General features: G+C 34.5%; 1 protein-coding gene across 3 annotated transcripts in view; it reads left to right on the forward strand.

Annotated features, from left to right (window-relative positions):
- The window catches only part of Rapgef6 (Rap guanine nucleotide exchange factor 6), a 202,993-nt gene that overhangs the window by 29,660 nt on the left and 157,378 nt on the right, over nucleotides 1-15,955 (forward strand). For all 3 annotated transcript variants that reach the window (XM_026400134.2, XM_026400136.2, XM_026400135.2), the window contains exons 2-3: nucleotides 9,058-9,128; nucleotides 11,271-11,327. In XM_026400134.2, coding sequence (XP_026255919.2) covers nucleotides 9,058-9,128; nucleotides 11,271-11,327 — 128 coding nt within the window. The remainder of the gene's footprint in view (nucleotides 1-9,057; nucleotides 9,129-11,270; nucleotides 11,328-15,955) is intronic.

The following is a 15,955-nucleotide window of genomic DNA, read 5'->3' on the forward strand; positions in this document are numbered from 1 at the left end:
ACCATCTTTCTTTTCACCAGCTCTACGTGTTCTGGGTCCATGGGAATAGAGCTGTGGCTGCTCAATTTCTGTTAGCTCCCTCATCTTCGTCCTCACTGTCCAATGATGGGTCTGGCAAATGAAGCCCCGGGCCTGGATCCAATCTTGGATGCCAGTAACTACATCCTTTCCATTCCCCACCGGTATAAGCTCCACCTCCTCTTGTTCAGGGGCCTCTCAGAGCCCATGGTTGAACCCACCAAATAGTAATGAATTTATTAGCCAGATTGTTGAATTTGAGTTAAATGTGTAGAATACTACAAAACATTTGTTAGTCTGGTCCTATGAAAAACAGATGTAAAGACAGCATTATAAATGCAAGAGATATATTAGGGGAATGCCTATATATTAAGGGGGATGCCTATATTCCCTGTATTAGGGAAATACCTGAGCAAAAATGAAGAGAGCTAAGAGAGCAGTCAGACCAGGATGCTGATGTAAACCTCTTGAAGGAGAGGGGGAAAAGAAAGTTGTATAGAAGAGCCTTAGACTGCAGTGCAATTCTGTAAAAGTTTAGCAAGATAGATGGGAAATCTTTGAACCTATTTGAGTAGTTCTGAGTCTGCCGGAACTTGATTGCCCTAGTACCTCTACAGGCTTAAGTTATTGTTTGGGAGTAATTCAGGGAAGGTTGGCCCCCATATAAATATAATGAATTTCACACCACAGTTAACAGAGGCATTTGGTCAGTTAACACTCCCTATAGTTGGTTATCTGAGAAGCACATTTTCAAGAACACTTGGGTTTACACTTTATACTATACAGATAACACTTTTTTTCCACAGGTTCAATGCTCAGGAAACTACTTTTCTATGGTTCCTCATGAATCTTTTCCCTGAGAAATGATTTAGAAGATAAATGACAGTAGAAAGAACTATAGCCCTTGTTGTTATGGTTGATCTCAGAGTCGCAAACCTTCTCTCCCACTATGTGTCTTGTTTTCTCTTTAGTCTCAGATAATCACTTAGGCAGGTCTCAGTGTTTTGTTTTGTTTTGGTGGGGCTAGAGATTGAACCCAGGGCCTTGTGTATGCAAAGCAAGCACTCTACCAGCTGAGCTATGTCCCTAGCCCTTACCTTTTTTCTAATGGTATGACTCAAACCTTTCCTGGAATGTGTGAACCCTTGGTAATCATATCCTTTTCTGATGTTACCACATGTATCCATTTACATATACAGTGAGGTAAAGGAATAAACAGTGGGTCATCTGGTTTCCACACATAGTTCTCCCTGTTAGTATTACATTAAAAAACAAAGACAAAGCCCTTACCTCTACCTTCTGGACAGGGTTAGTTAACCTAGCCAAAATGGCAACTCTTCTTGCCTGCCAGTTCTTGGGCCCTAGAGTTTAAAGTACCCTGGTGGCAACTGTAACTTGTAGTTCAGTGAGACTATTGCACTGTACCCTGACTTCCCAACCTGCAGAGCCCAGATTTGTGGAAGTAGGAAGCACCAAATCCTTTAGTGGCTTGTTGGGAGTAATGATAAGTGGGTGATCCTTGCTTCTACTGATTGGTTGCTGGCCCCATGTATTTTTCCTGCTGTGTACAGCACCAGATGAAGGTCTCTGATTTGAAGTATATTATACATCCTAAAAAAACGCATTCGTTTGTATTATTGTCCTCAAGCTAAAGTTCATCTGTGTCTTTGCAAGAGTATTTCAGCATTCTTTGGGGCCAGCTACTTCTGAAGTGGTCCAATGGTCATGGTTTGACTCCTGCCCTGGTACTCATCATAAATCCAAGAAGACAATCCCAAATATTGAAATCCTGAAAGATTAAAATCCTAAAGATCAAAATCCTGAAAATCATAACCTTGAAAGATTAAGATACTGAAAGCCTGCTACCCCAGTTCTTCTCATTGTAAATAGGTTTTTGTTTTTGGTGCTGGCGATTGAACCCAGGGCCTTGTGCATGCTAGGCAAGCACTCTGCCACTGAGCTTCATCCCCACCCCACCCCAGTTCCCATTGGGAAAAAGAGGTTATTTTAAAAAAAAAAAAAAAGGGTAGAGGGTTGGGATGTAGCTCATTGGTAGAGCATTTGCCTAGCATGCACAAGGCTTTAGGTTTGATTCCTAGCACCACCAAATATAAATGAAAAAGGTCAAAAGCTGAATCTGAGTGGTTGAGAGTACATATAGAATGGATTATTATGTAGGTTATTCTCTCACCCGTAATCCATGTTTGCCTTCCAGAAAGCTTCATCAGAGAATGAAAAGAATTTAAGAAGCTCAGTGATCTTCTGACTTAATGACACTTGCTGATAAATAATAGAGTGTTAGAAAATATTTAAATCGTGACTAATCTTGGTTAGGAATTTGTTGAAGAAGATAGACTTCATATTTACTTCTAAATCTAACAGAAAAACTAGCACATGCTTCACTTTGGTTATTGAATGGCACTTTCAGAACTGTCCCTACTTTCTTTTTCTTTATTAAATATTTACAATTTATGCTCCTGTTGCATCTGAAAGTTGAATTTATGTGCTTGTTTATTAATGACTGGAAAAAAATGAAGCACTTTATAATGCTTAATTTGAATGTTTGGTGTACTTCGCCGAAGGAAAAATAGATTTCATTTGAATTTCTAAACTACAGTAACAGATTTTTTTTTTTTTTTAATTTTCTCATGGTCTATTTTAAGAAGACATTTGTACAGTTTCCTAAGACAATCCTTAAAATTTATGAAACTTAAGTTTTTCAGATTAGCAATTACAGATCAGAGATTTGAGACAAAAACTTGCAAAAATCTTTTACATAATCAGTATCAGAAAGTCTTCACAGAACAATTGTTTCAACTGGACAACTGAGCAAGACAGAGTTCTCTTTTTTTTTTTATTGTTGGTCATTCAAAACATAGTTCTTAATACATCATATTTCACAGTTTGATTCAAGTGGGTTATGAACTCCCAATTTTACCCCGTATACAGATTGCTGTATCACATCAGTTACCCGTCCATTGATTGACATATTGCCTTTCTAGTGTCTGATGTATTCTGCTGTCTGTCCTATTCTCTACTATCCCCCCTCCCCTCCCCTCCCCTCCCCTCCCCTTTTCTCTCTCTACCCCTTCTACTGTAAATCATTTCTTCCATTTGTATTATCTTGTCTTACCCCTCCTTTCCTCTTATATGTCATTTTGTATAACCCTGAGGATCGCCTTCCATTACCATGCGATTTCCCTTCTTACTTCCTTTCCCTCCCACCTCTCAACCCTGTTAATGTAAATCTTCGTCTCAAGCTCTTCGTCCCTACCCTGTCCTTGTTTCCTCCCCTTATATCAAAGGAGTCATTTGGCATTTGTTTTTTAGGGCTTGGCTAGCTTCACTTAGCATAATCTGCTCTAATGCCATCCATTTCCCTCCAAATTCTATGATTTTGTCATTTTTTAATGCAGAGTAATACTCCATTGAGTAACAGATTTTTAAATTGGGTACAATTGAGGCTTCTAAAAGCTAATTTCAGACTGTTACCCATAAAGTTGTTTTGTTTTTTTCTTTCTTTCATTTAGCACAGTGCACTTGCTGGAAAATTCAGATTAGTGTGTGGACTACTTTGATGAAGCAGTAAGGGAAAAATATGTCTCCACTGGCATCCTTGGAAGGATGCTGGAAGGCTGATGAAATTCCAGGAGCTCTTAATGAATTAAAGCTTGGTTTTCCTGAAGAAAAGAAGATAGACACCATTGTTACTCTATGATTACCAGTATTATTTCCACCAAATTTGTGGTCTATATATAAGCACATGTAGAATGGATTTCCACTTACTTAAAACAATATGATGTAAAACTTGGGAAAATGTAATAGGGAATGCTTATGTTCAAAATGCTATATATCAGATCATAAAAGAAGCTCAGAATGAGTAATGCCATGAAGAAAATGAATGTGAAAATATTCTCTGAGAAGAGTCGTGTCCCCCTCCCCAAATAAGCAGCTATTCCCTTCTGATGAATACTTAAAAAACATAATGATAGTTAAGAGTCAGTAAGCTCTTACAGTACCCATAATCTGCCCCTGTAATATACTTCATATATCAAGTTTTCCTTTTAGTTTTTTCCTTTTTAAATAATTTTCTTTTATTTTAAATTGTCAGCAATATTTTTTACAATTTGTTAAGACAACATTCTCAATGCTGAAAGTCTAAATTGTGTAAAGAGTGAGTATTCTAATCAGAATTCTAATGTGTTTTCCCGTTTTTTGCAAATTTGGCTCCGTAGAAATATATTATCACAACATTGATTTGTATAAGCATGTGCATGTATGTAAAAATGTTGAAACTTTTTGTAAGTGAAGATATATTTTTTTTGAGTATCTGCATTTGTGAAAAATAAAATTTCTTGAGATCTTGGTTCTGAGTAATTGTGTGTCTAGGATTTCATGAATGATAGGCAAGTACTCCCCAACCCTGTGCTTTCTTATTCCTGGGAGGAGGTGTAAAATATAGCAATTAATCTTTAACATTTGAAATGGGTTTCTTGTAGGCTACGTGTAATTGTGTTTTGCTTTTCTCATACATTCTGACAGTCTCTCCCTTTTAATTTGTGTGTTTAGACCATTTACATTTTATGTAATATGCTTAGGTTTAAAATCTACCACTTGCTCTTTCTTTTTAATTTGTGTCATTCTTTGAATCCCCTTTTCTACTTTTTTGCCTTTTAAGTTGTTATTTTTATCTCCTTTGTTGTCTTATTAGCTATTAATTCTTCTATTATTATGGGAGTTGTTATGGGGCTTATGGTGTGCATCTTAAATCATTCGTCATCTGCTTTAAAATTATACACTAACTTATATATTGTGTAAGAGTCTTACACACAGTATGCCTCCATATTTACCTCCTGACTTTAGAGGGACGTTTCAGTTCTACATGTTATAAACCTTGTAATATGTTGTTGCTTTAAGTAATCAGTTATCTTTTAAATTTGTTCAAGCACCACATTAAAGACTTTTGCATCAGTTGATCACATATACAAAGGTTTTCCCATAAAATTATATGGCCTAGTGACATCATAGCCATCTTAATTTATGTAAGTATACTCAATGATATTTGCACAATGAGATCACCTAAGGACACTTTTCCTAGATTGTATCCCAATAATGAAGCAACATGTGACCCACTAGATTTTCATCTGGTGTTATCTTCCACCTCATGAACACTTTTAACTTTTAAAGAGCAGGTCTGCTGGTGATTAATTGGTTCAGCTTTTGTTAATCTGAAAAATATTTTGCCTTGGTTTTTGAAAGGTATTTTGACTAGAAATAGAATTTTAGGTCTATAGGTTTTTTTGTTTTGTGTTCTTCCCTGTCCTCTGTTTGGGACTTTGAAGATGTTACTTCAGTATTTTTTGGATTGCATTGTTTCTGACAAGTCTGTTGTAATATTAATTCTTGTTCCTCATTTTGTAATTTGTTTTCTTTCTCTGGCTGCTTTTACAAATTTCTCTTTATTCCTCTTTTTAAGCAATTTTCTAATAATGTATTTTGGGGTTATTTTATTTCTTGTGATTGAGGTTTGTTGAGCTTCTTAGGTATGTGAATTAAGTGTTTTCTTCAAATGTGGAATATTTTTCCAGGATTCTTCAAAATTTTTTTTTCTGTTCTCCCTTTCTCATAGCATTACTGTAATTATCCAGTGGCTTACTGGGGCATGTGCTGTCTAGCTGGTTTTTATTTTGGTCTCTTTTAAATTTTTTCGTCTTTAATTTCGATTGCTGTCTTTCAATTTATAAGTCTTTTCTTCTCTAATGTCTACTGTGTTGTTAGTCTTATCCCGTGTATTTTTTTTATCTCATACATTTTTTTTTTATCTTTGGTAGTTAATTTTTAAGTATATTCTTATATTCTTATATGCTTATTCTTTTGTATTATCTTGAACACATAGGAGATATATATATATATATACACACACACACACACACAATGCACTTTAAAATGTCTTTTTCAACAAATTCTATTGTGCATGTGATGATTTAGTCAGTTTTGATTTGTTTTCCTTTTCAGAATTTGTTTGTTTCAGTTTTCTTCCCATGTCTGGTAATAGTTGACTGGGTACCAGAAACTGTGAATTTTGTATGTGCCAGGTATTTTTGTATTCCTACAAATAGTCTTGAGGTTTGTTCTAGGACTCATTTAAGTAACTTGAAAATAGTTTGAAACTGTTTGTGGCACCTTTAAGTAACTTGGAAACAAGCTTTTGGATTCCCCCACCCCCCTTCTGGTACTGGGGATTGAACTTAGAGGTGCTTAACCACTGGGCCACATTCCCAGTCCTTTTTGTATTTTATTTAGGATGTTGCTGAGTTGCTAAGTGTCTCACTAAATTGCTGAGGGTGGCTTCAAATTCGTGATCCTCCTGCCTCAGCTTCCTGAGCTTCCAGGATTACAGGCGTGTGTCACTGCACCCCGCTTGGATCATATATTTGAGCTATGTTATAATGTTATATAGCACCAGGATAGCACTTGATTTCTCATTAATTTTGTCCCAAAATCGAGTCCAAAACCTTCTAAGTATGCCATTAAATGTGCTGTGAATTAGGAGATCTTGAAGACTTGTATGGTGAGAACATGAATTGTCCCTGTTTCTGTGTACATTGTGGATGTTGTTCCCTCTTACCCAGGGTGTTGAGGTTAGCCTCAACATTTTGGCCCAGATAATTCTGTTCTGTGCATTATAAGGTGTTTAGCAACATCTTTAGTTTCTATCTACTTGATGCCAGTAGCACTCTACCACCACCAATAGCACCAGTAGCAATAACCTGAAATGTCTCCAGACATTGCTAAATGTCATTCAGCAATGACAAAATCAGTCCTCAATGAAGACTACTGCTTCAGTCCTTTTAGGTACTTTCCTTTTTAACCTGACTTCAAATATTTCTTCACATGCATGCCATGATCCATACTTTCTCAAGACTCAAGAGAATCTTCTGTAGGTTTCTGGAACACATTTTGTATGTAACTCCCTATGCATCTCCTTCCTGCTCTGCAAATTTTAGTCACTTCTACTTCCTGGGTCCAGCTTTTTCTCAACTCAAGATACTACCAGGTAATGAGGTGGAGTAATCATTTGTATCACTTCATTTGTTTATTCCCTTTCAGATGCCACTGTTCTTTGGTTCTTAATACCCTATCTATTGAAAAATGTTTTTTTCCTATATTTGTGTTTACTTTTAGTAGTTTTAAGTGGATACTAAGTTTATTTCTTCTTATTACATCTTGACCTAAAGCTGAAGTTGTAACAGTTGGTCTTTTGCTTTGTAGGGAATGTCCAGAAATGCCCCTAACCACCCCTAAAAAACTTAAGTGACAGGTCTGTGAATCTTCTTAATGTTTATCTCCCTACTTCTGGAGCATATGTGTATTACCTAGTACTCTGAAGTATCAACCACCTGTGGATTATTATTTTGTTAATTCTCTCCAATCAATATGATGTCATCTGTGTAATAGATCATGAGGTGTAGATATCTGCAGACTATGGTGTAGCAGAGTGGGAGAATTAAAATAGCTTTAAGCAAATATAATTTAGAATTGCCCCACATAAACACACACTTTTTCTGATCTTAAATTATAATTGGAATGGAAAAGGATGCATTCACCAAATCAGCACTACTTGAGGATTGCCTAGCTTCAGTAACAATATTTTGTCTGAGATTACATATGCAATTAGGGCTGGAATTTGATTAAATCTACGATAGTCATTTTTTAGGATCCATTTGCTTTCTGCTGCAGGGTCCACACATATTAAAAAGGTATGATAAGGATCATCACTCCTGCATATTTTAAGTGTATTTATTTGTGACACTAATCTTTGCTAGTTGACTTAATAACCTACTGGAAAGCTTATCTTAGTTTCTTTTCTTCTTTATTGTCATCTGATAATTGGCAAGTTGCATATCAAAATTTGGGTGGCAGTGTTTGGGAATGGTCTACCCTTATATAAGAGCATTATTCTCATAACGGAATAAAAAGGTACATTTTATGTGCAGAATTTAAGCTCATCTATTATTATTATCACTAACCAGTAATCTTAAATATTGTCAGTGGTAAAATACTCCTTTCCAGGGATATCTACTACTCTCATGTCTCATGTTGTTTGTTGTTGGGTTTTTTTTTTCCTTTTTAATCTATCTATCTATCTATTTATTTATTTATTTATTTTTAAAAGCAAATGACCCTTTTTGTTGGGTTTTATTTATTTTTTTGTTGTGTTGGTACTGGGAATTGAACCCAGGGCTTGGTGCTTGCTAGGCAGGCACTTGGCCACTGAGCTGCATCCCCAGTCCTGCTCTCTCATTTTTACTCTGCTGTATTGTTGCTCTTAGTTGATGTTATATTGTGTTGTCCTGGATACTTTTGGTTTTTACTCCTGGTTATCTGAGTGAGGGCTAAAGAAAGATTCCCTACCTCTTTCAAAGAGTGAACAATGTCCATTGTATATAATTTCATTTAGTGGTAGATTATATAACTTTCATGTGCCATTCAGTTATTCATTCATTCTCTTTTAGAAAGAGATAGTCTTTAGAAAGTCATATTTTAATGGAATACAAATAAAGTGGGTCTTAAAAAGGGGTTGTCAGCTAGGCTGCTTAGAGATATGGAATCTACAAATATTGAGATTATATAATCTAGAGAAAACAAAAAAAATTAACGAGGATGAGATAACTGTTTACAAATAGTTTGTTGTCACTGAAAAGGTTACCTCTACTTGGAAATAAAATAATGAGTTCATATATTTTTGTATTAAATAATGTGTGTTTGGCTTTTGATGTGTTTGTGTTGAGGAGTTGTTCCTGTGCAAATAGAGAGAGCTCTTTCTTTTTTTTTCTTTTTCTTTCTTTCTTTCTTTCTTTTTTTTTTTTTTTTTTTTTTTTTTGAGGGATCTTTTTCTTATTCTGGTCTTTTACCATTCTGTCTCTTCCATAGTTAACAGCTCTGTAATAAATATGTGTGTGCTTAAAATCAGAATTGTTTGGTGCCATTATGTTTTAAATAGTATATGTGAAAAATAAATTCCCTTCTGTTCCACAGGATTTAAATACTATTTATTCTTATCTTCATGGAATGGAAATATTGTCAAATCTCAGGGAGCATCAGCTTAGGTAAGTGTGATGTTGTGTTTAAGAGCATGTGCCATGCAGTTATTCATTCATTTAATCACCTTTCCTATTTCTTATACTGTTTTAAGTACTTGACATATACAATATAGATTAGATCCGTGCTTTCCTTTGGTTTTTGTATTGGTGGGTTGGGATTTGGGGATTGTGGGAAAACACTATAAAAACTGTATATAATATCCAGGAATTATAAGTACTGTGAATACAGTAAAGCACAGTGATGTGAAATAAACCGAGTAGCTACTTGAATTTAGATGGTCAGTGAAGACCTCTCAAAAGAAGTAATTTTTTAAATAGAGACCTGAATGACAGAAGGAAGCTAAGCCAAGAAAGAGGGCTTTGGTAGCTGGAACACAGAGAGAAAAGAGAGGTGGAGAATTGTAGAAAATGAGTTTGGATGGTGGTTATAGGGGCCAGGTCATTTGACATTTGTTGGATAGTCATGGAAATTTACATTTCTTCTCCACCTACTCCTTCCTCTTCTCCATTCTCTCCATCCTCTTCTCCTTGACTCTCCACCTCCCCCTTTTTCCCCTCCCCTCCTTCTCCTCTTCCTTTTTTAGTTATGTTGGGGATTGAATCCAAGGCCTCGCACATTTTAGAACCATACCCCTAGCCTAAGAATTTGCCCCTTTTTTTGATAGTGGGGATTGAACCCAGGAACGCTTAACCCCACTGAGCCACATGTGCAACCCTTTTTTATACTTTTGGAGACAGGGTCTCTGAGTTGCTTAGCCCCTACTTTTGCTAAGATTGTCTTTGAACTAGAAATCCTCCCGCCTCAGCCTCCTCAGCCTCTGGGATTACAGGCATATGCCACCTTGCCCAGCAGGAATTTTTATTTTTCCCTGAACAATAGAGCCTTGACCAAGGCTTTTAGGCTGCAGTTGAGTCTCCTAAAAGTAGAGACAATAAAAGTGTAGGGGCCTGGGTTTGTGGCTCAGTGGTAGAGTGCTCGCCTACCATGTGTGAGGCTCTGGGTTCAATCCTCAGCACCACATAAATAAATGAAGATGTTGTGTCCAACTACAACTAAAAAATATTCCAGAAAAAATTTTAAAAATAAAAATAAATAAAAGTGTCTTCATTACAGTGTTCTGAAGATTAAATGAGAGTAAGAATCTAAAGAAAAGCATAGTGCTTGGTATGTACTAGTTAGTTAAAATAAAACTGTTTTCTTTTTGGAGTTTGTATTAGTATTTGTTATACCAAATGCTTAAGATGATCATGATATCTTGTATTAAAGTGAAAGGAGCAAGGCACTTGATTTGGCACAAATCCCTTTGAAGAAGACAGCATCAACTTTTCTGAACCTCGTTTTTTCCTGCAGTTTGGACTATCTACCTCTTTATCTTACATCACTATGATTATATTTGTACAACTTTTACTGTAAAAGAACTGTAAAACACTCTTGTAATTTTGTTTTTTCCTTTCTTCTTTTTAGAATTTTTTTTTTAATATTTATTTTTTAGTTCTCGGCGGACACAACATCTTTGTTGGTAAGTGGTGCTGAGGATCGAACCTGGGCCGCACGCATGCCAGGCGAGCTCGCTACCGCTTGAGCCACATCCCCAGCCCACTCTTGAAATTTTGTATAACATTTTAGTTAAACATTTTTCTTCATGACCTATTTATCTGACTACTTTTCTGGATGTTTTTCTGATTATGGACCAGATTATTTCTAATTTATTCTTTTTTCTATATAACATAATTGAGGTGTTAATCTATATCAAATAAGTATATCAGGTAGAAAGAATACAAATGAAAAACAGAGGAGTTAGTAATATTTAAAGTATTTTTTAAATGTAAATGTGTTTAACAATTTTTTTTGTATGTGCATTGCCTGTGCTAATAATTACTATTCTTTACACTGAGGATATAGTAGTGAACCAAATAGTGGTCTAATTTTTTATAATATTTATTCAGTATGAATTGACAGGTTTTATAATGTGTGTAAGAATATTATGGTTAATGCCATTTAATATTATCTAGTTGCTCTTATAAAATATTACTATATTATATATATTTAAACTCTTAGGGAAAATTTAGTAATATGAATATTTTCTGTTGGTGTTATTATAATAAAATCTATTTTAAACAATTTTTACTTTCTAAAAAATATATTAGATTAATGTCTGCAAGAGCACGCTATGAAAAGTACAGTGGAAACCAGATTCTTTTTTGGTAAGTATTTCACAATTACTATAAATCAGTGACTTTTATGTTTAAATGTTGATTTTTATATTGAAATTCATTTGATTCTGAAATAATTGCCATAAATCAACTTGAAATATAATCAGAAACAATGAAGTATAACATATATAGAATGCAAAGTGTCCAGTGCAGCAAATTTTAATAAATATATACACCTGGGTAACTACTGTTACTAATGAAAATATAGAAGATACCACCTTTTCATCAGCTTTTCCTTTTTTTTTTTTTTTTTTGGAAGATAAAACTTTTTTTTTTAATTGGTTGTTCAAAACATTACAAAGCTCTTGACATATCATATTTCTTACATTAGATTCAAGTGGGTTATGAACTCCCATTTTTACCCCAAATACAGATTGCAGAATCACATTGGTTACACATCCACATTGTTACATAATACCATATTAGTAACTGTTGTATTCTGCTACCTTTCCTATCCTCAACTATCTCCCCTCCCCTCCCCTTCATCAGCTTTCTTTAGGAACATTTACCACAGTGTGACTTCAGTTACCATAGATTACTTTTACCTCTTTTTTGAACTTAAGGGTAGTCTTTTGGTCAGGCTTTTGTTACTTAGCATGTATCTGTCCTAGGTTTTTAATGTTTTGCATTTGTTCTTTTTCACTGCTATGCAGTGTACATTTGTGTGAGAATAACATTTATCCATGCCACTATTAGTAGATATTTGGGTAACTTTCAATGTTTTACTATTGTGAATAGTAAAGTTTCTGTAGACTTTGCTCATCTTTTTATGCTCTTATGTACTTATTCTTGTTAGGCACATTCCTAGGAATAGAATCCTAGAAATTTCCATGTTCAATTTTAGGAAATTCTGACATTTTTCTAAAGTAGTTGATTCAATTACAGTAGACATTAGCTGTGTGTAGTACAAGTTTTGGTTATTTCACATCTTTGACAGCTCTTGAAATTGTCAGGTATTTTTTATTTGTTTTTTTTTTTTGTTTGTTTGTTTGGTTGTTTCTAATTTAATCATTCTGTTGATTGTTACATTATCTCGTGATTGTATTTTAACATCTCCTTATTTACTAATGATGATGAATGATTTTAATGTTTTTATAGGATATTTGGATACTCTGGTAGGAGATCCTGGTGGAAGTTTTTGACCCTTTTTTTTTCCATTGGAGTTATCTGTCATGTTTCTATTGTATGTAAATATTCTTTATTAATTCTGAATCAAAATCTTCTGTTGGATATACTTATTATAAATACTTCACTCTTAATGGCATCTTCTGAGGAAGAGAAATTCCTAAATTTGTTAGTTTGTCTCTTTGTGATTAGTGCTTTTCATGTCCTGTTTAAAAAGTCAAATCTTTCTCTTAAAATTGTGAAGATAATCTTTAGGTTTCCTTTAAAAGTTTTTATGTGGGGCTGGAGATGTGGCTCAGTGGTAGCGCGCTCGCCTAGCATGCGTGCGGCCCGGGTTCGATCCTCAGCACCACATACCAACAAAGATGTTGTGTCCGCCGAGAACTAAAAAAAAAAATATTAAAAAAAATTCTCTCTCTCTCTCTCTCTCTCTCTCTCTCTCTCTCTCTCTCTCTCTCTCTCCTCTCTCACTCTCTCTTTAAAAAAAAAAAAGTTTTTGTTTTTTCTCTCAAAATTAATTTTACAGTTCATTTTGGAAATTATTTTTGTTGGCAGTGCAGAGTGTAAATTCCAAACTCATTTCTCTTAATTTTAAAGAAGTTTATTTTAAAGTAATAAGTCAGGTGTGGCGGTGCACTGTTGTAATCCCAACTATTCGAGAGGCTGAGGCAGGAGGATTGCAAGTTCAAGCCTCAGCATTTTAGTGAGGCCCTAAGCAACTTAGCTAGACCTTGTCTTAAAATGAAAAATACAAATAGCTAAGGATATGAGTCCATTTACATTTTTACAAATCTAATATGTGGTTGACAGATTCTCATAGTTGTCTGCATTCAATCTACTGTGATATATTTTTTTAAATCAAGTAAAAAGTTTTTATGGTTATGTAAAACAATAACAGACAAATGGACCAATAAACAAAATAAACTAGAAAGACATGCACACATACAGTCACTTAGTTTAGAACAAAGTAGATGCTCCACACAGTGGTATAGAAATGCAATCCCAGCTGAAACAGAAGGGAATAAGCATTTTAGTAGCTTATTAATAATAAGCATATTATTTTCAAATAATTTGGATATTCTTCTTTGATATAATACCAAAATTTGTTAAGTTTCTTACAGGTTAGTTGCAGTATGGAATCTGACTTTATCAGTGAATGTTTGGTACTCCATTGCATTATAAATCATTGATCTGTCATGTACTTTAATTAATTATTTACCCAGGTTTGATTTTATAACACTATGTCTTAGTCATTTGGAAAATATTGCTTGTTGTACTAGGTTATGTTGTTTTGTTTTTTTTGTTTTTTTTGTTTTTAAGAGAGAGTGAGAGAGGAGAGAGAGAGAGAGAGAGAGAATTTTTAACATTTATTTTTTAGTTCTCGGCGGACACAACATCTTTGTTTGTATGTGGTGCTGAGGATCGAACCCGTGAGGCGAGCGCGCTACCGCTGAGCCACATCTCCAGCCCTAGGTTATGTTGTTTTTATAATTTGACACATTTTAATGTATTATCAAAAATGACAGTTGTTATTATCACTCCTGATTTCTTCCAAAAAGTTTAGGAAAGTAGGAAGTTCAATAATATATAATTTAAATTTTGAGTAAAATTCGGATTTTATCATTGTCACAACTTATTATATATCTCTGTGGATGTCCAGTTGACCCAACATCATATATTGAAAAATATCCCTGTTGAACTTTAATGGAATTTTTGTTTGGTTGGGTGGGTTTTTTTGTTTTGCTTTGTTTTACTGGTGTGGGCCCTGGAACTCTCTTCCACCGAGTTACATCCTTTGCCCTTTTTATTTATTTGAGTGTTGCTGAGGCTGGTCCCAAACAGGAATCCTCCTGTTTCAGCCTCCCAAATAGCTGGGATTACATGTCTGCATCACTGTGTATAGCATCCACATTGTTTTAAACTAAGTGGTGTGTGTGTGTGTGTGTGTGTGTGTGTGTTTTGTTTATCTCGGTCCATTTGTCTATCTGATGCCATTATTAATTACTGTGGTATATGTTGACATTTGGTAGCATGTATTTTGTATGCTATTCTTGAAGATTGTCTTAATTAGTATTTTACTCTTCAATTTTAAAATCAATTCATCAATTTCCACACACATATATACACATAAAAACCTTTTGGACAGCTGGGGGGTTGAGTAGCATTAAATCTAAATCATTCAAGAGAGAACCCATGTTTTTATAAATATTATCTTTCAGTCTGTGATTTGTATATTCTTTCATTTAATTTTTCACAAGAATGTTTTAGACAGATATTTTTACTGCAGACAGAATTCTAGCATTGCAGTTTTGTTTTTGTTTAATACATTTAAGACATGTTCTGGGTTCTGTGTATTTGAGGACTCAGTAACATTATTCCTTTGCAGGTAACATGTTTTTGTTTCTACCTCTGGATTTTATTTATTCATTTATTTTTTAAACTTTGGTATGGGGGTGTGAATCCAAGGACACCACTGAGGCACAATCCCAGCCCTTTTTCCTTTTTATTTTATTTTAAAAATTTGTTTTAATTAGTTGTACCTGACTTCCTTTTTATGGTTTATTTTGAGACAAGATCTGCATAAATTGGTTAGAACCTCACTAAGTTGCTGAGAGTGGTCTCACCTCCTGGGTCACTAGAATTACAGGCATGTGCCACCACTAGAATTTTTTTCTTTTTGCTTAGTTAGATGTATCTATTATTCCTAAATATGATTTTCTTTGTATTTATTTTGTTTTGGGGTTGTTTTATAGAACTTCTTGATTCTTTGATTTAGTAGCTTTATCAATTTTGAAAAAATCTTTCCAATATTTTTTATTATTGCTTATTTTCTTTTTCTTTAATTCTGTCCTTTATTTTCTTTACACTCTTTCTGTATTTGCTGTTCTTTTTCTGTTACTCTATTCTTACTAACTTATTTCTGTTTTGTGAATTCTTGTTTTTTGTTACTGCAGATCTCAGTGCTTAGGTCAAGTTCTCTATCTTATCTGTTTTCCTGAATGTATTAGATAAACTAACTTCTTTTTTACTATTGGTTCTGAATTTTTTGTTCCCATTCTTAGTGATGATGGTAGTTTTTATTATTTTTTTTTCTAATTTTGGTGGTATAGCAGGGATTGAACTCAGGGGCACTCAACCACTGAGCCACACCCCCAGCCCTAGTTTGTATTTTTATTTAGAGATTGGGTCTCACTGAATTGCTTAGTGCCTTGCTTTTGCTGAGGCTTTCTTTGAACTTGTGATCAGTGCCTCAGCCTCCCCAGCCACTGGGATTACAGGCGTGCAGCACTGTACCTGGCTGAGGATGGTAATTTTAATTGAATGCCAGACATTATATGAAAAGTTACAGAAATACTGTCTTCCCTTAGGAAGTATTTAGAATTTTGTTTTGTTTGACATGCAGAGTACAAACATCTTGATGCAGTTGAGAATACTAAATGATATATACTTTTCTTCTAATAATTTCTACTTTCTCAGTGAAATAGGAATCAAGA

This window comes from Urocitellus parryii, chromosome 1 (genome assembly GCF_045843805.1).
Source record: "Urocitellus parryii isolate mUroPar1 chromosome 1, mUroPar1.hap1, whole genome shotgun sequence".
NCBI classification, from domain to species: Eukaryota; Metazoa; Chordata; class Mammalia; order Rodentia; family Sciuridae; genus Urocitellus; species Urocitellus parryii.